This window comes from Enhydra lutris, unplaced genomic scaffold, assembly GCF_002288905.1.
Source record: "Enhydra lutris kenyoni isolate GAN:26980312 unplaced genomic scaffold, ASM228890v2 scaffoldscaffold54, whole genome shotgun sequence".
NCBI lineage: Eukaryota > Metazoa > Chordata > Mammalia > Carnivora > Mustelidae > Enhydra > Enhydra lutris.
Genome location: NW_019154138.1, coordinates 9,332,759 through 9,356,900, shown reverse-complemented (window position 1 = coordinate 9,356,900; position 24,142 = coordinate 9,332,759). Strand labels below are relative to the sequence as shown.

The 24,142-nt window shown below is 42.4% G+C and overlaps 1 protein-coding gene across 2 annotated transcripts in view; it reads right to left on the bottom strand.

Annotated features, from left to right (window-relative positions):
- Positions 1 to 1,198: 1,198 nt before the first annotated feature.
- LOC111157370 (ring finger and SPRY domain containing 1) overlaps positions 1,199 to 24,142 on the bottom strand; it is a 45,199-nt gene continuing 22,255 nt past the window's right edge. For both annotated transcript variants that reach the window (XM_022518722.1, XM_022518723.1), the window contains exons 6-15: positions 23,893 to 23,951; positions 21,936 to 22,002; positions 21,395 to 21,526; positions 20,388 to 20,503; positions 19,133 to 19,276; positions 13,765 to 13,876; positions 11,007 to 11,109; positions 10,519 to 10,671; positions 5,614 to 5,718; positions 1,199 to 2,564 (exon numbers count right to left, since the gene is read on the bottom strand). In XM_022518722.1, coding sequence (XP_022374430.1) covers positions 2,468 to 2,564; positions 5,614 to 5,718; positions 10,519 to 10,671; positions 11,007 to 11,109; positions 13,765 to 13,876; positions 19,133 to 19,276; positions 20,388 to 20,503; positions 21,395 to 21,526; positions 21,936 to 22,002; positions 23,893 to 23,951 — 1,088 coding nt within the window. In that variant the 3' untranslated portion in view covers positions 1,199 to 2,467. The remainder of the gene's footprint in view (positions 2,565 to 5,613; positions 5,719 to 10,518; positions 10,672 to 11,006; positions 11,110 to 13,764; positions 13,877 to 19,132; positions 19,277 to 20,387; positions 20,504 to 21,394; positions 21,527 to 21,935; positions 22,003 to 23,892; positions 23,952 to 24,142) is intronic.

Sequence of the window (24,142 nt, the reverse complement as noted above, 5' to 3'; positions counted from 1 at the left end):
TTCACATTGTTATTCCCTAGTTTTTTTCTTTTATGTGGTTTTTCCCTTTGAAGCAGTTCCAAGATTACAACTGATGAACAAAATTCAAGGGTAGACTTCTAGAAAGCTAATAGGCTCCCCGTATTCCTTTGATTTGTGACAGATTACCTATTAATTCTACTTTTCTCCACTGAACTTATAGACCACCTTCACTTCACTTGACTTCAAAGTCTCCCTGCTGGACTTCAAATTTCCATGATTTGCTTGTCCTCTGTCCTGCATACCCCACCGCTCCCCGCCCCCCGCCTTTTCCATTCTCCATATAGATGCCAGAGCTATCTTTTAAAGGTATTTATCAAAGCACTTCCATACTTAAACTCTTTTTGTTTTCTACTGCACTTAGGATAAAATACAAAATCTTTAGCATGGCTTCGAGTGGTCCCCTGACTTCTCCAACAGGGGAGCACACTGTTGTACCATCTCAGTTCCTACCTTACTAGCTATGGGGGCCTCCCATCAGATCCTGAAGCTCACTGAGCTTTCCTTCTTGTTAGGCCTTCACCTAGAATGTTGTGTTCCCACAGCTATATAGTCCTTGAAGCTTGTCCTCAGTGTCTCTACCTGGCCATGTCCTACTTTTTCCTTGGAGTTTTTACTGATAGTTAACTTGCTCAGTGAGGTTCCTTCTGCCCCTTTCTACCCATCTAAATTAAGTGCCCCCCCCATTCTCTCTCACAGTACCCTGATCTTTTCTTTTAAGGCACTATTAAACAAATATATTGTTTTCTCCCCACTATCAGACATAAGCTCCATGAACAGATCTGTTTTGTATACCACATAGGCACAGTGCCCAGAACATATTAGGTGCTCAGTAAAGATCTGCAGGATGAGTAAATGATTACCTTTGCTTCTTAATTCTTTTTACTTGACTCTCTCCTACCCTGGAAAGGAGCCCTTAAAACTGAGAGGATGAGGTCTTGGAACCTTAGCGGTAGGCATCAATGAAAGTTGTGAAATCTTAGTCAAAAAAGGCAACAAATGTTTTATTTCTTCAATGCAAATTACTGTATTCACCACAAGCTAAAGAAGGGAATATATATATATATATATATATATATATATATATATATATATATATTTATATATATATTCGAATTTACGGAAGACTAAAGACATGGAAAAAAATCCAGCACCCCAACAAGTACGGCCAGGAAGGAAATCAGCTCTATAACAGGACAGTTTAATGAATTACAAACAAGAAAGGGTGGGAAAGGAAGAAAAAAAAATGTGCATTGAGTTTAAGACACTGTAAAACTCAGAAGACATATTTACTATTCAAGTATAAACTCAGTAAGGACTTGGCATAAATTGAAAGGCAGCTGCTGAGGTACACCATTATAAAATAAGTTCTATGAATTTACAATTCTACCTTCCAATTTTCTGGGAGAAAAAACCAAACTCCTGAAGGTCTTCACCAGAGACCCTGAGAGGGATTAACACTTTTGATGAAGACATAATCAGCAATCCATGATTGAATTTACTATTCAAAAACATGTATTTATTTAAAACAATAGAAATACACGCTCTCAGACTGTCCTCTAAGAGTTTTTGAGACTGTTAGTTCAAGAGTTTCAAAGTATATTACTTCCAAAAACAATACTGATTAAAAAAAATTTTTAACAAAAAACAAAAAACCTGATTTGATGGTACCTTACAAATACCCTAAATACCAAATTTGCTCCAGTCTAACATTGCAATTAATTTAAGAATTCCTCCTGTATTGTTAAAACATTTTTTTCCTCAGAAAAAGCGGGTACTGAAACTGGATAGAAACACCATGAATGTGAAAATACCACCAGTTTTCTGCAGTTAAAAAAAAACTACAATGTTCTTTGGAATCACAGAAATATCAAAAATTGGGGTTTTTTTTCCACAGTCTGTGCACCTTCTTTCAGGCCCTCCATGTTGCTTGTAGAATTGACCTGTGTGGTTCTAGTTTATAGATTCAAGTCTTGCAGTGCAATATCCACGCTTGACATACCACTGTCTCTCTGACCAACTTGGGAGTTATGCTTAACCCAGAAATGCTGTCATTTACTTCTCCATAATGACTTCTGCCCCAAATAAAAACTTTAGAATGAGACAAAACATTCTGTTAAACAATCAAATGCACCCAACATGGAGAATTCCGGTGTGGTTTCAGCACTCGGGAGGGCACGGTCTCCTATGGTTTTTGATGGAAGGACCACAGGCCTCGCTGTTAGCGCTCAGCTTTCCTTGGCCTTAACAGGAATTTCTCAGGGTTGGCAAGTTGGGTTAGATTCTAAGAGAATTTTGTCTTTGACAAACTACCATTTTTAGCATAAAATCTGGCCATGGCTATAAGTTTCAATGTGCGCACAACTGATTAGAGACTTTTTTTTTGTTTTTCTCTTCAACATTGGCTGGAATTGAGTAGAAATAAGTCCATGATGCCTCTTCACGTGTGTCATGAAATATGAGAAATCTGTCTGACTCTAGACACTATTTCCTTACGACACAACGGGCAGGTCTCCAGTTGCAAGGCACAATCCATACACAGGTCACTGAGGAGAAAGACACAAGCGCTGGTTAGGTTAGTGCTTCCAAAAGGCAAACTGACAATGTGCCTACTCAATCTGAAATATTAACAAGTTCGTTCAGTGAAAGGGTAATCATTACATGTGGTTAAAAAAGGAACTAAATATACAAACCAACAATGAGTCTCCCTCCCATTTCTGATTCCCCATTTCCTCTTCTGAGGAATAAGTAAAAAATTGCAAGTACATTCTTCCAAAAAGTTTGTACATACACAGCAAAAACTTACAGATGTGTATATATGGGTAGAGACACAACTTATTTTCCCAGACAGCTAGCCATTTATCCCAATATTAAACAGTCCATTTTGCACTGCAGAACTGACATTGTGTCCAGGCCTTTATATGTTAAATTTTCATTTGTATGTAGTTAGTTCCATTTCTGGGTTTCTATTCTGTTCCACTGTTCTGTCATTCTTTTCATATACTGGGAGTAAACTATAAGCATTTTAATATATCTTAAGATGTGGTAGATAGGGTGGGTCCCCACCATAACTCTTCTCTTTCAGAATTTTCTTGCCTTATATCACATAAACTTTTAAATTAGCATTTCTATTTCTAGGGGAAAAAAAAGGTTGAGCCAAATTAAGTTGGTTTAGGGAAAATTGTCACCTTTACAGCACTGAGAGGTCTTCTAAGAACAGACCCATTTATTCAAGCCTCGTATTGCATTCTTTAGTAGCTTACAAGTTTTCTTCTTGTAGGCACCACATATCTCTTGATATGTATTCTTAGCCTTTTTTTCCCCCTAAAGTTTTTATTTACTCATTTAAGTAATCTCTACACAACAACCCCAAGATCAAAAGTTGTATGCTCCACCAACTGAGCCAGCCACGTGGCCCTGGTCTGGAGAAGTTTATATAGAATCTATCTATTCCCTGAAAGTCTGAAAGAATTCATCCGAAACCATCTGGTCTTAGTGTTTTTGCTGGGGATGGGGGTGCGGGGGAGAGGGAACAGTACAAGTGCAAATGTAGCTTTGATAATCATCTCAATTTTTTCTATGGTAACAGGAATACTTAGATTGTCCATCTCTTCCCAGGGTCAGCTCAAGTCATTCAATTTATCCAGATTTCCTTTTGCCTCCTCCCCCACTTTAAAATTGTTGTTGCTGCTGAAAGTTGAGCTAAATTCTCTTATAACTCTTTAAATTTCCTCTTCCAATTATCTGTTATGGAGACTGCTCATACTTAAGATACCTGGTTCTAAGTTTTTAGATTTCGGCCCCCATTCCTGAACACTTATTGTGTGCAAAACCACTGAGAAGGGCCAGAAAGCTCAAAGATGAGTAAGACCAGATACTGCTCTTTGGGACCTTTACAACCTCCCAGAAACAAAGATCAAAAAGGGCGCTGAGATATCCATTCTTTAAACTTTGCATCTGCCTGTGAGGCTCTAATGACTGAAACCTTCAAAGGTGCTTAACTGAGAATTCTGGGCTACAGAGTTGCTGCCAAGCGACTCCAGCCACAGCTGGAGTCACTGTGCCTTTCTTTCAGAAGAGAAACTGGTACAGCGAAGGGTGACATGAGATACACTGCCTGCACTTCCCTTAACAGCCAATTAGCTAACCGTGCATTGCAAAAATCAGCAGGGCAGAGTGAAAGGCCCAGGCTGAGCCACGTCTTAAGGTGACAAACTGGGGTCCATCCCTGCAGGCTCTGGAACCCCAGGAGACCCAGTGGCTAAAGCTCTATCAAATGTAAAAGGTTGCGGGGGAGAACAGGGCAGAATAAGGGATATGAGGAGTTACAGGGAGTTGGTCCGGAACATCAGCCTGGGTACGGCTCATCCAGTCAGTCCACATGGGCCAAGTTAGGGCCAGCACACCGCCCGGCTCCTCTTCCCATTTCCAACCTCAGCCAGGAGGCCTTCTTGGGGGCCACTGTACTTGCTGCTCTTGCTGGTGTTTGGACACTCTTCTGTAGGATCCAGGTTGCCCTCTGGTTCCTCTCATATAGCTGAAACTTGGTTAGATGGGAGGGAGGCACTGCCTTCTTAATGGTTAGGAGGGTAAATTGCACATAAGGAGGCTATAAAAATAAAACTAAAAGGGATTTCCCAAGAGGCTCATAAATAGTATTAAAGCATTTACATTTTGTGAGGTGAAAACTGTATTAAAAAACAGTACTGAGGGGTGCCTGGGTGGCTCAGTGGGTTAAGCCTCTGCCTTCGGCCCGGGTCATGATCCCAGGGTCCTGGGATCGAGCCCCACATCGGGCTCTCTGCTCAGCAGGGAGCCTGCTTCCCTTCCTCTCTCTCTGCCTGCCTCTTTGCCTACTTGTGATCTCTGTCTGTCAAATAAATAAATAAAATCTTAAAAAAAAAAAAAAACAGTACTGAGTAAACAAAATAAAAACAGAGGCCTTTCATCAAGCAGCTTCAGGTACTTTCTAGAAGACAGCCATTCACTACCTGGCAAACTAATTTCTGATTCAGCCCAATTTGTATATAATCAACTTTAATGAACAGCTAAGGAACTAGAAACACTGTGCAAGGTCCAAGGGCAGGCAGCCCCAGGATGGGCCACAGAGACATGCGGATTACTTTGAGCTGAAAACAATCAAGGTCTGAGAGAGACTCTGACCTCCCTGCAACTGCCTAAAAAGAATTTAAATAGAGGACCTGTTACCAGGAAGAGTTATTAGCACACTAAGAAACTTACCTGCATAACTGGGCAACCTTTGTTTTCCAAACATCCCCTCTCTCACCTTCCTGCTAATGGCTTTCCTCCCCTTTTTACTCCCAGACCCCTACCCTTTCCTTAGTTTATGAAGACATATATACCTCATTTTGCTTGTCTCTGGAGTTTTGTGTCTGTGTGGATTCCCCATACGTACAAAACTAAATTTTATTTTCTCCTGTTAATCTGTATCATATAAATTTAATTCTGACTCCAATTTGAGGAACCCTGGACAGCGTGAAATTCCTTCTTCTCCAACAACTATAAAAGCACTTCTAGAATAGGATGAAATTTTGCCTAATGTAATACACAAAAGAAATGACCAAACCCTCTCACCTGTGTCCACATGGCTTCAGTTGTGTGTCTGCTACTTCATCACAACACAGGGAGCAGCAGTTTTCCCGGATACTGACTTGCTTCAACAGAGCAAGACGCCTGTGCCTGAGTAGAAAATGTAGTTTGAAACTTATCTGGTCAACAAATACATGGACCTATTAGCAGTGATGCATATTAAATGCTTTGAAAATACTCTGTTCATGTGAAGTATACTATGTATTCCTTAACTTTGTCCAGTAAGTTTCTCATACACGCATCTCATTTCAACCTTACAGTGATTTTCTATACTACAGAATGACAGAGGCAGGGTCATTCCCATTTTACAGACAAAGGCATAGTTCAGGGAAATGATTTGCATAAGGTCACACACATGGGAAAAAGATTCAGGACTCAAATTCAAATCTTTTGATTCTCAGGCTAGTACAGTTTTATTTTACCAGCAAATTTTCACTTTTAAGTCCTACAGCTCTGAGAGTTTGATGAAAAGCAGTGGAGACTTTTCCAAGAAAATGCACATACACAAGTTCTTATACAATTTCAAGGTGTTGGGATGCCTGGGTGGCTCTGTTGGTTAAGCGGGTAAGCATCTGCCTTTGGCTCATGTAGTGATCTCAGGCTCCTGGGATCCCACATCAGCAGGGAATCTGCTTGTCCTTCTGCCTGCCATCCCCCTGCTTGTGCTCTCATGCTCTCTCTCTGACAAATAAAATCTTTAAAAATAAAACAATTTCAAGGTGTTTATTGCTAGTCTAGCGCAGACTCTTCTGACTAGACGGTTAGAATCCTTGCATCATACTTTGACTCCGTTTGATGTGGAAAAGCAGACAGAACTGCTTTGCTGAAAGTACAACCCTGATGCCTGGGCAAGAGAAACATGAAACATTCACTCTGTTCACCTTGGGCCAAAGCCTGGAGATGCAGTAGTGAAGAGAAGACTAAGAACATATCCCTACCTTCAGAGAGCTTACACTCCAGTGAAGGGAGACTAGAAAGAAACTAGGCGAAAGAGTATAACATATAGAATTTTAAGTGCTGATGAGCAGTATGAACAAAAAGCAGGGAGAAGGATAAGGTAGTTTGTACAGGAGGAGCAGGGAGATACCATTTTAAATATGGCAGCCACGGAAGGTGACATTTAAGACAGGAAGGGTGTGAGGGAATGAGACCTGTGTATATCTGGAGAGACACCATTTGTGATATTGTGACTTATAATAAATATATATTTGGTCTTCATCTGGGTTCCTGGCCCAGAGGTCCTAAAACCCTGGAAATTTCCAGAGACAAGAGCAACACAGTTCTTTTGTTATGTTAATCAGCCACCTTTAAAAAGCCCCTAGTTAACCTAGGTTTTGGGCTGGTTGTCAAGGGAACCAACCTTGTAATTAGTGGGTTGGTTCACTCCTAACTTCACTCCTCCCCTCACCTCCCAGGAGGGCAGAGGGGCTGGAGATTGAGTTCAATCACTAATGACCAATGTTCTCAACAATCTCATCTTCATAATGAAGCCACCCATAAAAAAACAAAAGGGGAGGGTTTGAAAATCTTCAGGATTGGTGAACATGTGGAGCTTTCGGGAGAATGGTCCATTCAAAGAACATGGAGGCTCCTTGCCCCTTCCCACATGCCTTGCCTCTGCATAGCTTCCATCTGTTCTTTATTATATTCTTTTATTGTAAACTAGTAAGTAAACTATTTTCCTAAGTTCTGTGAGCCACTCTAGCAAATTAATCAAACCTAATGAGGGAATCATGGGAACCTCCAATTTAGACATAGTCAGAAGCACTGTAAAATCTGAACTGACAACTGGCATTCGAAGTGAGGGCAGAGGGCAGCCTTGTAGGACTGAGCACTTAACCAGTGGGATGTGACACTATCTCCAGGTAGACGGTGTTGGAATCGAGTTAATTGCTTGCTGGTGTTGGACAACACACACTGGCCCATTCTAGAAGCAAGAAGAGCAAGTGCCAAAGGCCCTGAGGCCATAATAGATCTGGTATGTTTCAGGAACAGCAAGGAGGCCAGGGTGGCTGAATAAAGAGCATGAACAAATGGGAGAGGATAGGAGATAAAATCAGAGAAGTAATAAGGGAGAGGACAGGACAAATTGCGTACAGCCTCCTAGGTCACTGTAAGGATTTAAGCTTTCATCTTAAGTGAAATGAGAAGTCACTAGAGTCTTCTGAGCAGGGAGGAGCATGATCTGATCTAAGCTGTAACAAAATCCTTCTGGAGGCTGTGTTGAATAGATTGAAGGGGGCCCAGGCAGGAACAGGAAACCAGCTAAAGGGCAGGGCAAAAATAATCCAGGTGGGAAATGACGGCAGTTTGGACTATGGTGGCAGCAGTGAAGGTGATAAGCAGCAGTTGGATTTGGGATGTATTCTGAAGGCACAGCTCCCAGGGTGTGCTGAGGGACAGGACCTAGGAATAGCAGAAAGTAAGGTGTCAAAGACACTCTGGGATTTCGGCCAGGGAACCTGGAATGACAATGGAGTTAATAACAGATGAAGGAAGCTTGCAGGTCTCCTACATCCTGGCGTGAGTGGATGACTATTGTTGCTGAAAAGTGGGGATATGGTGCTTCACTGTGCTCTTCTTGTTTTCCTTTGTGGGTATTTGAAGTTTCACATAACAAAAAGGTTAAGAAGGGGAAAAAAGAATAAATGAAGGAAAAGCATGAGAGAAAGAGAGTACATACAATATAGAACAATTTACAAGATTCCAGATAGTCACAGGGCCTTGATTTGCCAGGAAACCAGAAAGGAATATATTCCAATGAGTAAACGAATAACAAGCTGAAGAGAAGCTTCTGGAGCACAGGCTGAGGATATTAATGGCACAGAAAACGGTCTCAGGCATATCCACACCTAATGTCACAACACATAATGTGGGACAACTGGAATGTTAAAGGGGTGCAAGGTAGCAGCAGGCGGCTTCTGCGGCCTGGAGGAGACCCCTCATTCAGCCTCCCCTGACTCCCATGTTGGTGTCACTGTCAGCGCAGGGCAATGGAAGCTCGCCTCGACTGCGGCTCCCTCTCGCTCGGGGCGGGCTGCACCTGGGGCCAAGCTGACAGAGAACTACGAGACTACGGAGAAGCTGCCCATAAAATTAGGAGACTTTTTAACGGGTGACGCCTATTGCCATCTGACTTTTGCAAAGTTTAATTCTACAGGGGCGGTTCCCTAAATGCTGGAGCAGTGTGAACCGAGGCCAGCCTCCAGCGGAACTGCTGGGGCCTGCCCTCCCCTCTCAGGGTGTACGTCACAAGGCAGGCCGATTGCTGGGCTACATCCAAGCTGACAGGTTAAGCAAAAAAAAGAACAAGGTATGACAGACAAGTGAGGTATTCAGACCATCACCAAGAAGAGTTTAAAGTTCAGAATCTCTGTCAGGACCAAGACAAGTTGAAGGGGAGTTCCAGGAATGACCCTCCGGTCCCTGAGGTGGTATGTAAGTGGCCCTTCTGTTCCTTCAATATTATAGAGGTTCCACTGTCACAGGCAATGCTGCTGGGTCACCATGTGACACTTTCTGGTTCATCTGGAAACTGCTGAGCCGCTTTTCAGCCTTGAGACACTGAGTCCAAGGTGAAGCACAGCCCAGAAGGGCTGTTTACAGACCTGCTTTTTCAGACAAAACAGGAGTGAGGATTATAACAGTATGTTACAGATACCTTCAGGGGCATGACGGCCCAACCCTGGCTACACCATGGCCTTTGTGATCTCTGTGAATGCTGAAGCAATCTCTGTCACTGATATAACATGTGTGGCATTAGTAGCAGGAACTTTCTTCCTCACACAGGCCCAGAAAGCAGCTCTGTTAAAATCAAAAATGATAACCTTTGGCTCATATCGTGAAACAAACTTCAAACTGAGGTCACTGCCAGCAAGCTGCTGGAGTCTTTCCCAGCTTAAGGAACAGATCATGTCATCTCATAAGGGAGAAAAGCAGGTATTCATCCAAGGAGATAATTAATGCCAATCACAGTTTCTGGCAAGGAAGGGCTATGAAATTTTACCCACGACAGGTAAAATTCACTGTCCTAAGGACTATAAAACAGCATCGGCATCTTTGTCATGTGGCTAAACCCAAAAAGAAATATGTTTCATTAAATCCCAAAGTTAAAAGCGCATTAAAAGATGTACTTGATTTCCTGATATTTAGGATTTTTCACTGACATTCAGGTAAAGTTAGTTGGAGGGGCTTTTTCATGTATGTGCATGTGTTACATTGTCTGGTTTTTATACCGATGTTATTTAGCTCATAAAAACTATTTGGAAGTGCTCTTTCTTTCTGGGTTCTGTAACTTTTTTTCTTTTTTCTGGTGCAAAAAGGTGAATTTATTAAAGCAGGGGGGCAGGAGGAACTGCTCGCCTGGGATTGTGAGGAGCAACTGATTGTGTAACATTTTCTAAAAAATTCATTTACTAGAGAGAGACCTACCACAGAGGGAGAGTGAGAGGGAGAAGCATTACTCCCCACTGAGCAGGGAGCCCGGCATGGGGCTCAATCCCGGGACCCTGGGATCATGACTTGAGGCAAAGGCAGCCGCTTAACCAACTGCGCCACGCAGGTGCCCTGAGGGTTCTGTAACATTTTAAATAGTAATTTATCTGTTACTTAAAAATTTGGTGGAAATCTCCTGTGAAACCAGCCGGATCTGGTATTTTTGGGACTTACCCCTTATTTTTTGTTTCAATTAATTTTATAATAATAACTGGTTTGTTTATATTTCTTCCGAGATTTCTTTGTGTAATTTTTATTTCCTAGGAGGTCATCCATTTTACTCAAGTTTTCAAAATTATTTATAAAAAGCTGAAAAAAGTCTCTCAAGGAACTGCTGTTTCAGCTTCCCATGAGAGGCACATGAAAGTCTGCAGACAGCCTAAGCAGATTCCTTACCTTGGCAAAATGATTTTCTCTTCAGCTGTGAGAAAGGCGTAGTCATTAAAAGTGCTAAATTTCATAGATGGTGGATATTTGAATGGTTTTGCTCCAAAATTGAACTCACATTGTTGATATGACATGAAACTAGCTGCAGCAAAAAATCCAGACCTACAAATAAAAATAAGGACAGAGGTCAAGAGAATTCATGAAAACAGAATAAAGCTCATACACAAAGTGGCTTTGAGATGTTGTACCCTAGCAGAAAAGAAGGGTAACAGATTCTGTTTACTAACCTAGACAGCACTGTAACCCTGACAATATCCTGCCCTCATCTTCCTATATCAAACTTCAAGACAGATGCAGGTATGATCAAATGGGCCCCCAATGACTCGAAATAAAATGATTTCTCATCACAACTGACCACATAAATAGAAAAAGTCTTCTTCTGGAGAAAAGTGAATTCCATGAATCTACCAAATTTTTGACTGAGGAAAGCTACTTACACAGTAGATGAAAAAACTTGCTTCTCAGGAGGCAGCTGGTTGCCGTTTAAAAAGAAGATCATTTGCTTTTCATTCAAGTCTAACAGAAATCCCACTGTGTCTCCTAGTGGATAAAGTGGAACATTGTTAGGGTAAGGGTGTGCACCACGGCCAGAGTTCTGCTCAGTGTCTCAAGGGTTAATTATGTCACTGTATTAAATCTGCACCTGTAGCTACGTATTAACACATTCATCCTCCTTGCTTTTTCTGCAGCTGACCTAATATTTTAATGTACCATGAAGAAGAAAATGCTGCTAATTACTCAATTGTAAGCTGCATCCCAATTTCGAGGATGTTAAAATGTGGGAAAATGTGCATTTTGGGATTAGTGAAATATAGCAAGGTCAAAATATTGTGCTTCCTTGCCTCTCAAGTGAGTTTTAACTCCTAGAGGTAACAACTGTCCAAAAGCAGATCACATACACACATACATACATACACACATACATACATATAAAAAACCATTCATCTTCACTCAAAGTTTTTTGCTTTTTCTTTCTTTTTCTTTTTTTTAAGAGTTTTTTTTTTTTTTTAAGATTTTATTTATTTATTGGAAAGAGAGAGAGAGACAGTGAGAGAGGGAACACAAGCTAGGGGAGTGGGAGAGTGAGAAGCAGGCTCTCCCGCTGAGCAAGGAGCCCGATGTGGGGGCTTGATTCCAGGACCCTGGGATCATGACCTGAGCCAAAACGCTTAATGACTGAGCCACCCAGGTGCCCCAGTTTTTGCTTTTTTAACTGTCAAAGGTAAGCACATGAAATTATACAGTAATGATAAGGAATATGGATACTTAAAGCTGGTGGAGGAGAATTTGCCAATAGATGGCAAAAGCCATGAAGTCCTGTATCACCCAGGCAGAAGAGTTTCCCTTCCAGGGGTTTATCCTGGGAAACCAGAATGGCTTATTATACTATTTCATCATAGTTTAAAAAAAATAAAAATAAAAAATGTAACTCTCCAACCTCTCGGGGCACTGGCTGGTATAGTTCAATGATATAATGGGCTATTGAAAAAGCTATTAAAAATAATGTTATTTTGGGGTGCCTGGGTAGCTCAGTCAGTTAAGTATCTGCCTTCGGCTCTGGCCATGATCTCAGGGTCCTGGGATCGAGCCCTGCATCAGGCTCCTGGCTCAGCAGAGAGCCTGCTTCTCACTTTCCCTCTACCACTTCCCCTGCTTATGCTCTTTTCTCTCTCTCAAATAAATGAATAAAATCTTTTTAAAAAAATGTTATTTAATAACCTGGAAAGCTGTTCAAGACATATAACAACAGCAAAAAATACAGATGCCAAATTTTAAATGTTTAAAAAAGATTACAAGGGATTTTCATTTTGCTTTTCTCCCCCATTTTCCAGTTTTATGCTACACATATTATTTCAGTAATCCTTTTGAAAATTATTAAAAACACAAATGAGGCAATCTTTGCCGACAGTGCCTCTATCTTATGGTCTGCTAAAGGGAGAGGTTTTATGTTCCCTTAAGAACCTGCCAGCTGTTCAAAGGAGGGCTTATATTGGCTTTTCCAGTTTTCTCTTTTCCCACACTGTCAACTGAGTTAATTAAATGGAGCCATCCCCTCACAGCAGTGGCCAGATTCCTGTTCTTTTAGCATGTATGAAAATTCAGTTGACATCTATAATGCTAATCAGGGCAGGAAACCAAGAGATGCTTGGAGAAGGAGCTCAGTTCTCTCCCCTGTATTGTTCAAAGCTGGGAGTAAAATCTTTCCAGAGGCTCCATCCCTACTACATGGCTCTACATCCTCAAACAAAGTAGGGCCACCAGAAGGCCCCCCCAAGAATATCATCCTCCAGGGCAATGGTGCCATAGCAGGGGGGTTTTCACTGTATTTAGTTGGGGGTAAAAAGACTCAATAATTTAAACCCCTTAACAAACTGCATGGCTCTAAGTTTGCTGCTTGAATCTTTCCTTAATAAATGTTTTCATGGGTCTAAGGTCTTGGACAGAATGAACACTGACTGGGGCAAAAGAGATCATAAGGTAAATTGGTAAGATATACTCCTGCCAAAATCCTGGAGCCATGAGGAGAGTCCCGACAGCACATGACCCCTTCAGCATTCCAAGCCTGATGTCTGGACAACGCAAGCTGGGCAGGTGTATTTGAGGCTGAAAGTGCTCAAGTGGTCCTTAAAAGCTGCTCTAGAGGGGACCAGAATGTGGCCACTAAAGAGTGCCTGTTCCTATCTCGCTCTGAAAACTCCTCATTTTACTGGCATTACAATGTCAGCGTCTTCAGTATCTCCCTGGATGCTGATTCAAAGCATGTTCCCAGGGGGCACCTGGCTGGCTCAGTCCGTGGAATGTGCTACACTTGATCCTGGCGTTGTGAGTTTGAGGAAACTAGAATTCATATTTATCTTTTTTTTTTTTTTTAAGATTTTATTTATTTGAGAGAGTGCGTGAGAGAGAGAGAGAGCGCACAAGCAGTGGCGGGGGGGATGGGGGAAGAGGGAGAAGCAGACTCCCTGTCTAGCAGGGAGGCCTGAAATGATTTTGCTAAAGGAAGGGCCCCACCAGAAGTGAACTTATCAGGAAGAATAATGCTCACATCCACGACAGGGAATACAAAGACTCATATCCCTTTACACATCACATCTTTGTCCATTAAAATATTTTAAGGCCTAACATCACAGATGCCTCATCATAATCAGATGTCTTCACCTGGTTGATAAATTCATGACAGAGAGGAATGAATACCTTCTTTCCAGCACGGGTGCAGGTGAGGCTTACTTCTGGCATTGTACCAAATCAGCTGCCGGCAGCCATCGTAAGCACAGGAGTATTCGTCGTCCCCAATGCCGTAGCCTTCCTGGAGGGAGATAGGGCCCAGATTAGCAAGCTCTGCCTGCTGTTTTCTGGGAAAAGATGGTGTGTCTTTTGTAACCATCAACCTGGTGGCTGGAATCTGAAGCTTTCTGGATGAAGGGAGTCTATGGTTCTCGGAAGATACCAAAATTCTGACCTCAAGGCCTGGTTCTCTGTGACTAGATAATGACTTCACCAACAAGTATCTCCCGGGTTTCACATGTGTTAGTTCACTGAATCCTCACTAACCACTCTGAGACTGGTGGCATGATACTACATTTTAAGAAGAGATAGAGGGTTCAAAGGTCCGAGAGGTCAACCATGTTGCCCAGTGGCAAATCATTACTCAGAAAGTCACGTCTGGATGCTGGAATCTTCTGATTCCAAGACTGGTGCTTTCCATTTCATTGCAGCTGGGCAAATGTCTCTCTTGCATGTAGTAGACTGCATAGCAACCACATGCTCAGAAATTTCAACACTGGAGACAAGAGAAAGGTTATAGTGGATGATGGACTAATAGCTATCCTGAGGTGAGCTCAACTGGAGCATCATTTAGGTCCGTGGCAGCTCCTTTTATTACTTACTGCCTTTTAACGATTTCAGTTATTTTATAGTTAAAACATGGATGGGATCTTAAGAAATTATTTTATTAATTTTTAATTAATAAATTATTATTAAATCTTTAATTAATTAAAGATTTTATTAATTTATTTGAAGGAGAATCAGTGAGAGAGAGCACAAGCCAGGGGAGAGGCAGAGAGAGAGGGAGAAGCAGCCTCCCCACTGAGTAGGGAGCCTGACATGGGGCTTGATCCCAGGACCCTGGGATCATGACCTGAGTCGAAGGCATATGCTTAACTGACTAAGCCACCAGGAGCGCCTATTTTAAGTGCTTGTGAAAAAAAACAGAAGAACCATGTAGATCAGATAGCTGTTATCTTTAAAGGTCAATAGTGAAAGATTCTTAGTGGAAAAAAGGTTTGAAAATATGGGCCAAATCCAAGTAAGATCTCAGGTTTGGGTGATGGTCTGCTTGTTTTATGGGGATAAACAATGCAGTGGAGATCGAATCCACCTTTTTTTTTTTTTTTTTTTTTTAAAGTAGGGTCTGTGCCCAACATGGGGCTTGAACTTATGACCCTGAGATTAAGAATTGCATGCTCTATCAACTGAGCCAGCCAGGTGCCCCAGTGAGGAGATCAACTGGAGAAAAGACTAAAACACATTCCTTGACTACTTAAGACTACAATATAATGAATTCTGTGAGTGTTCTCCAAAGTGAGGCTTCTGAACTAGCTATTCTGAATGCACTACTCAGACTATTCAAGAGTTAAGTAAACTTGCATCTACTTGTCTTCAGGCAGAGAAGAAATTCATCAATCTACTAGAAACAACACCTTGCTATTGCCTCCTTTCAAAACCTATTGTAAAAAATTTATTTTTTATTTTATGGGTGTTGGGCATAGCCAAAGGCAAGCAATTCTTTTCTACCTTCACTTTCTAATGTCCTACAAAATCCTCGATGGAACAATGGAAAGAAATTCCTAGAAGATTCCTAGCGACAAGAGTTGGTTAAGAGCAGACTTTACCACGCAATGTCTTCCATCCTGGGATGAATTTCACAGTACAGCAACATTGTGGGACAAACATGGAACTCTAATAATTTCAACCACAGATCAACTCTACAGACTATGATGTAGGTCCTTCTGCCAAGCAGAGACGCACTTTAAAAATCCCTTTGAGATGACATCTCAGAGAGCAATCTAGATGTACCCTCTGTCACCCTGAAAACATTCCTAGCAGGACTAACTATGGTTTTCATTGATTGAGACAGGTAAATGAGACAACAGGGTAGCTAGCTTAGCACTTGGAGTGATCATTTTGATCTACTTGTTTATGGTCATGTATATTTTAGTAATGAAAACATTACTAAAAACAAAGAAACTTCTTTTAAAAATTTTTGAAGATTTTATTTATTTATTTGAGAGAAAGAGAGAGTGAGAGAGAGCATGAGAGGCGAGAAGGTCAGAGGGAGAAGCAGACTCCCCGCAGAGCTGGGATCCCAATGCAGGCCTTGATCCCAGGACTTCGGGATCATGACCTGAGCTGAAGGTGGTCGCCTAAACCAACTGAGCCACCCAGGTGCCCAAAACAAAGAAAGTTTTATCCATAACTTGTTACTTAGGAAATATTCTGAATCATTTCTCATGTGGTGAACACCATCCTTTTTTCTACTGTCCAGCATTCTAACCCCCTCTGGTTTTAGGGAGTGTAATGAAGACACAGTGTCCTGCTTCCTGCTCTGGAGGTGGAGGGGTAGGATGTAGGCCTGGCCAACTGGACCCTTCCAGCAGACACCCAGGGTGGTCTGAGTGACCCCACATGGAGTGATGGTGAGGGACTTGTGGGAGAGGTGTTGGCATCCTGGCCCCTAAAACACTGGCTATTGTATTTTTTGTCTCTTGACTCTTGGATGTTAACTTGGTGCCCGTTTGCTTCCAAACCCCTCAAGACTCTGGGAGTTCCTAACAGGCTTCCAAGTTATTCCCCTTTTCTGTTTAAGATAGCAGAGTCATTTTCTCCAAGGCAAGGGGCTACAACAGGGGAAGGAGCATGGGTTATTTTGACCAGGGTTCAGATTCTTCTCCACCCCTTGAGGGCTAGGTGACAATGGGCAAGTCTGTAAATTAATTTGTCAGAACCTTACTCTCCTCATCTTTAAATGGGAGAATACCTTCCCAAATTCTTGAGAAGATTAGAGACAGTATGTGAAAGACCTGTCACATGGTAGATGCTTATGAAAAGGCAAAAGATATTTTAGATAACTCAAAATGTACCTTAAAGATTTGCTCTACCGAAACCTCCATAAAAATATACAACACAGTAAGACAAAATATTCTTTAAGGTGACCTGAACAAGGGCTACCTTAAGCTTCTTATTTTAAATTCTTTTTTTCCCTTAAGATTCTTAAAATTTATTCACTGGAGAGAGAGAGAGACAGAGCACAAGCGGGGGTGGGGGGGAGAGAGATAGAGGGCACAAGCAGGGGAGGAGGCAGAGGGAGAAGCAGACTCCTTGCTGAGCAGGAGCCCGATGCAGGACTCCATCTCGGGACCCTGGGATCATGACCTGAGCCAAAGGCAAACACTTAACCATCTAAGCCACCCAGCCACCCCTAAGCTTCTCATTTTAATGCTTGATCTCTGAGCCCAACACTTTGATCATCTTTTCAAAACCAAAGCCTAAGCAATAAGAGTTAAAACAAGAAGCAGTGTGGATGGACTTCAAGTCTTCAAGAAACTGGGTGTATCTACGGATGACTTATTCCATAAAACCACACCCTGTCTGTACAAGCAAAAAGATTCAGAATTACCAGAACAATGTCCATTTGAAGCAAAGTTTTAAGTTTGGCAACATGATTACAATCCTACATTTGGGAAAAGAGATCTCAGACTTCACTGATTTCTAACAGGGAATCAACCAGTACTTGGATCAGGGGAAAAAATGTTATTCATTACTTAAAGAAAGAAATTAAAAGTCTACTAAACAATTCAGAGGACAGGAAAACAGATTTTAAGCCTCTTAATTTGAGGAACCGAAGTTTTTGCAACTATTGGGAGAAATCAGTTTAATCCACCAGAAAAAATGATCCAGCTTCACCAGTTATTAAAATAAAATGTTTCTGATATTCAGAATCAGATATACTACACCTAGATCTGTGGTGTGTTTGCTAGCAAATGAAGAGAAACAAATGCTGTATCAAAGCCTCCCCCCTAAAGGAATCCATCTTTCTTCTAGTTCTGGAGCAATTTTTTACATCCAAAGGAGGAGGCTTGCTAATTCTCTGAGATTTTTCCCATTTTCAAATGTGAAGAAAACAACTACTGTAGAACAGGAAGGAGCCTGAATTCTAATCTGAGATTCTTTAGGTCCCTCTTTTAGGCTCAGTTTTCTCATTCGGGAAATGGAAATTATGACCGTAAACACTGTGGTGGGTATCAGATGATTGGCTCTAAAATGACAATGCTCTGGAAATAAAGACTTTTTCTCCCCAAGTCCTAAAAACACTGTCTTCAGGACATCCTTTGGGGTAGGCTGTCAGGGAAACTGATACCACCTGCTTTAAATCAGGGCCCAAGGTGAGAACTAAGAGACTAACTGGCATTGTTCTCCAGACCCATGTACTTCTGACTTCATGGTGCCACAATCGAGCCCCACGCTTCCAGGTTTTACTTAAGGTCCAGTCAATGAGGAGGCCCTTCATCAGGGAAAGTTCCCAAAGAAAGCAGTTGTAGATGGGGTCTAGTTTTCTGTCCTGGACAAGAATCTGACCTCTCTACTGGCCCTCTTCCTCCAATTGTCTCTCCAGCAAGGAGTTTAGCAAAACACCATGCACAATTCTAAGACATTATACAGCCTCACTGAAAGGGGCCCTTTCAAACTACACTCCTGGCAGGGAAGCTCAGTTTGGTTCACTTCTAAAACCCATCCATATGGGAGACTGGTGTTTAGATGAACAAAATAATCCAAGGGGTTTTCCCAGTTCAAAGGGTAAAAATCCTATGTCCATAAAAGATTCCAGATCAAAACTGGATTAATTCCAAACAGCTTAAAATTGGAATAACTCAAGAAAGCTGTTCAGGCTGGGCATCTGAAGGGTATAAATTAGCAAGAAATCAACATCTGTAGGAAAGGGAGGAACCCCAGCCTCGGACACGCAAGTAGTGGTAGCCGAATCCTGCTTCCTCTAGCGGGTTTCATCTTCCCTCTTTACGTGACAGCTTTCTACAACAGAAGATAAATGCTAAATATTGAAAACAAATGTGCCCACTAGTTACAAAGTAAAAATCAAGTAAAAGAAGTCAAGCCAACATTTAGTATTTTATGAAAGGAAGAGATTTCCTACAAAGTTCTTAGAGCTTACATGTGAGGTAAAAGGCATCACGGGTTCCAGTATAAAAACTGAGCCAGAGATCTGGCTGGGCTGGAGGAGAGCCTAAAAAGACAAAGGACACACCCAACACCCAACCTCGAGGTGCAAATTTAAAACTCAAGACGGGGAAAAAAACCCAAGGGACAATTTCCCTTGCGTCTTCCTATTTCAGCGCCAGGTGAGCAAACCCCTGTGAGGGGTCTGGCAGCATTTGGTCCAGCCCAAGAAGCGATCATCGTGCAAACCTCTCCGGAAAATTTGTGTCCTCCACCCACTCTCCAAAAAGCCGCTGTTGTCCCCGTTTACGCCGTTCTCTAGGGTACTCACATGATTGAGAAATTTGCTGTCTCGTGTGGCCCAGCCGATCTGCATGACCCCAGAAGTGATCACGGTGACTTCGTAGTACCACACCCCCGCATCCACACAGAAGGTGCAACGCACGCTTTCAAAAGAGGAGGCATCGCAGCGAGCCTGGCAGAACCAAAGCGTGCGACAGCCCACCATCAGTGCCTGAGACTGTGGAAGTTAGGTGAACACCCAGAGGTGGAATGTCTTTTTCCTTATTAAAGCTTCTGGTGGACGCTCGTTTCCTTCTCCGTGCATCCTCAGTGACGCAAAGTGCAAAACAGAATGAAGCACACATATCTCTTTTGTAGCTTTACATCTAGGGAGTCCTAACAGGGCTGGAAGGCCTCCAAGATGGCTGCAGTAAGCATTAACGAGGGCTACTTTCTGAAGTACCCTTCCCATAGAATCTTTTATGAATGCCTCAACATGGCCTTAGCCTGCACTTGTTAGGATGCAGAGAGGGGAGGGCACTGAAGGGTATAAGATGGGGTACCTAAAAATAACTGAAAGCAGAAAACGACGGCAGGCATTTGGCAATAACGTAAGATCAAAGAGCTGTCTGCAGCCACTCTTCGAACGGCTCTTTAATCTTGACGTGTCTGGGCCTGATGGTACGTCCTACACATAAGCAGCTTTCATCAACCCGCACCACCAATCGGCAACATCTCCAACATAGAGGAGGAGGGAAGCGCCGGCCAGGATATAACTGGTGGTGCAGGCATTCAAAAACGAAGGGCCTCTTTTATAAACACTAGTCTTTGCACCTTTAGCTGAATAAAGAGGCAGAGATTGAAAACAGACCTAACTTAAATCAAATTGTCTATAGGGAACACACTGAGGGTTGCCAGAGGGGAGGTGGGGTGGAGGGAGACTGTATTAAATGGGTTGTGATGAGCACCAGTGTTGTGTGTAAGTGATGAATCACTAAAATTCTACACCTGAAATTAATATTGTACTGTATGTTGACTAGAATTTAAATAAAAACTTGAAACTACAAAAAATTTCACATTGTCAAATATTAACAGTGCTTACTATGTGTATGGCACCAACTGGGATATTAAGGAGTTAAACAACACCGCAAACACCCTCTCCCTGCCACTTCCACCTCTACCCACTCTTGGAATATGACATAAACTTCCATCTACTCTGCAAGAAATGGCTCTTTGTTCAGAAGCAGGGTGTGAAAATGAGAACAAGCTCTTTCCCCCGCATGTTCCGTCCATGAAAGCTTTACCTCCAAGCCGTGAGGCGAGATCTTCAGGTACTCGCTGACATCGTTGCTGTTCAGCATGGCCCTAATGCTATTCAAGTCCACTTTCTCATAGGTCAGCTGCCTACTGTCTTTTAAAACTGCAAAAGAAAAAGTGGTCATGTTTCTAAGTCAGGCTGTTGTGGGAAAAAACCTAGCGTCATCGTGGGCTGCCATTCCAGTTAAGAAGTAGAGGTGCCCAGAAATGGCAGAACAGGTAGGGAGACTGCAAACCTTGCCTTTCTGCTGTACGACCTAGCTGGGACAAGCTAGGATGGCACTGCCAGGTTTCTGCTTCTATTCCCTGTATTTGTTATTGTGCATGCAACAAAATGCACCTTCTACTTTTCTGGAATGATTCTGTCATGGGCACCACACAGGCTGTGCACAAAGCAACTCTCCGCAACGTTGTGGCAGGAGGAAGGGTACATACATCCGGCCATGCCTTAGCACATGTGCTAACTGCGCTGGGGGAGTGAGGATTTAGTAGCAGGATAGTTTTAGTTCTAGCAGCCCTTGAGGAGGTAAGGAAAAGCCAGGAGCAGCCCTCTTGGTGTAGGAAAGATGTGTCTTGAGTTTTGAAGAGCCGTATCAGGACAGGGAGAAGAGTAAAGAGAGAGAACTCCAAGTGAGGGAAAGGCCTAGAGAGGTCAGGATGACTGGGGCCTGCTTGCAAGAGAGTGAGGAGACAGTCTGTGTAGGGAAGAGCTGACTGGACACTGCCATCTGATTAACGGCCCGGATGCACCAGGAAGTGGGGTACCAGTAAAAGTTTCTGAACAGGAGAGTGCTGAAATTAGAACTATGCCATATAATTTTCGTCTGGAGGGTCCCTAGAATACTTTCCTGCTACAATACGGCCAACCGACAATATCGGCCTTTTCAAGGAAAGTGTCACACTCACTATTACAAGATGAAGAACAGCGATCCTATATAAAGAATGGGTTTGGACATGGAAGCAGGAATTTTAACAAAGGACAACGCCTACTTACAGAGATTGTCTAAGCTCCACTGGGCACAGAAACCGACTTGACGCTTCAGATAATCAGGATCATCAGCCCAGGACTCCAAGGTGACGAGTCGGTCACTAATACTGGATTCAGAGATAGTCAATTTATTTTCACCTGTTGGGGAAGACAGGACAACTTGAATCAACCCTGAAAGAATAGGAGGATTTGCGGGGCAGGTAATGGATAGGAAGGAGTGAGGAGAGGCCATCAGAAAACGTGGAAACTAGAATAATGACATAGTCCAAGAGCCTCAACTATTTTCTGGGAAGTAGCAATCTCATCACTAACTTTTTAGCTATAAAAAGTGAGTAACCATGGTCACAAGTGTTGATTTTTGGGTGAGAAGACTCTTGGCTTCTGTCCCTGTTACATCTTACTGGCCGTGAGGCATCTATCCACATAAAAACAGAACAGGTGCATGTCTGATGAGGCTCAAAGCATATGCTCATCCAGTAAGTAAGAAAAATAAGATTTTTAACAACCGATACAGAAGATCATTAGTGCAATAAGTCACTATACCTACTTGTCTGTGCAAACTTTTCCAGTGCGATAAGTGCAAAAAGCATGACTGTGGGGTGGGACTGTAACTTCTGAAAGACAATAAAAGATAAAAAACAAAAAACAAAAACATCATTCCCCTGCAGAGGTGGCAAGTTAGCAATTTCCTCTTTGTACCCAGTATGTGCTAGATTTGTTGGAAGCAGTCAGAAAACTTTTACTCTTCTATGTCCTCAATTCTCTGTTTGCTAATACTGTTAGTAATGAGGAACGAAGATAGAGTCTCATAAAATCTCCTATTGTGTTTTGGAAATCACTAGGTCCATTGATAGGTATGCAGATTTCAAAAGTATTTTGTTAAAAGCACTATGTTATTCTACTTAGTAACATTTGTATTAGGGTTTTGCAAAATAAAACTATGCTCATTCTTACATTCATTTAAGCAAGCAAACAGAAACCTATAATTGTAGCTAAGAATGACTTTTATTCAGAGCCCATAAAGGGTTACCCCAAGCTCCAAAATGATAAATGATGAAAGGAACAACTAATGGCTTAGTTTTCAATCTGTTCTCTGAAAGGAACTGCACAAATGCTAATGGTGGGTGGGAGAGCGCTCTTCCAGTTACAGTTAACTTCCCATCACAGGGGTTCCCATTTAAAGAAAGGTCTTCCTGCTTAACATCACACCTTCTCATAGCCATCCTTTCCCACAGCTCCATTAGGAGCAAAGGAACTCAGAATATCCGATGATTCCTACTCACTTCCCTGGGGCTCAAAGGTTCTGCAAAGCTCATATAACCACCAGCCCACCCCGCAGTAAAGCCTGTTCAGCACTCTGCTTCTTGCCATACCCACTTTTCAATCCCTCTGTCTGGTTTTGCAGGCCCCAAGCCCTCCCCACGAAGCTGTCCAGGCCCATCCTCCGGTCTCTGAACACTGTCTCCTGATCAAACGGTTCTCTGTAATATGCCAGGAGCATGGCCATTCCTATCTCTGGGCTTCTGCTGGTGATGCCTTTAGCCAAGAAACCCAATTTTCCCTCCGGATGCAGGGACGAATCCTGATCTATGATGTGATCCCGCTGACGGCCCAAGTTCATGAGGAAGCCTGTTTCTCACAGCTCTCTCAGCTCTCACCATCCCTATCTTCCACCCCTCTCGGTCACCCTCTCAGAACTCTTATGGTACTTAGTCTGAAGGACACGATTTTGCCCTTATTCACATCCTGTCATAAAATGGAGGCTAAGTGGTTTGTCTGGGCAGGGTAGTTTTGTTCCCTCAGTCAATCAGGAAGATTCTTGAGGGCAGAGGACTGTTATACTACTTTTGTATCCCCACAGTGCTTGCTTAGCACGGTGGTGTGTATTTTAAGTACCTATCATACAGGTACTGAGAAATAAGGTCTTTCAGATGTTGAAGAAGGCCAGTGCTCACTGGGCCTGCAAAAGTAACTTGTACAAATACAGACCAGTCAAGTCTGCAGTTGGCCCATGTGAGCGATCTGCAGCACCACCTCAACAAACCACGAGCTTCACAGACAATAGATCAAATACTCTATGGCAACAGTTAGAAGAGCGGGAGCCAGGGAGGGAGGGAAGGAGTAGAGATTTATAGACACTGGCAATCTGACCTGACAGTTTCCTGGCTGGGAATGCCATGTAATTTTGTTTCCACTGTGGAGGTCCCTACTACCATTTGGCAGACTCTAAGGACACACACAAAAGCCAGTCATAGTAGCTATCTTATGACTAAATTTAAAACCAGACCAGCTGCTTTTGCTTGTAATGAATTCCTATCCCACCCTCATTTTTTCTTTTCTTTTTTTTTTTTTTAAATAGGAGGGAATAGATAAACACTCAGGAAACACCTGCAAATAAAATTTATAACCGATTCCATTCTCTGTGCCAGTGGCTAAACTGGCAATTTTAGAAAAATGCACAGTTGTAGATGACTAAGAAAAACTGGCTTTGATACCTTACTTACCAGACACTGTAGCAAATATTCCAGTATTCCCGGGCTAAGTAAGCCTATACTTGCGGGACCTAGACAACACAACAAACATGAGATATAATGAAATGGGCCATATTCTTTTTCATCAGTAATTAATAATAATAAAATTGATTTGTGAACTCTTTGACAGCTACTCTCATGCACATTGTCTTATTTAAGCCTCCTGCTCTGAGGCAGGGAATAGCAGTGTTCCCATTTCACAGCTGAGCAACTGAACCCACGG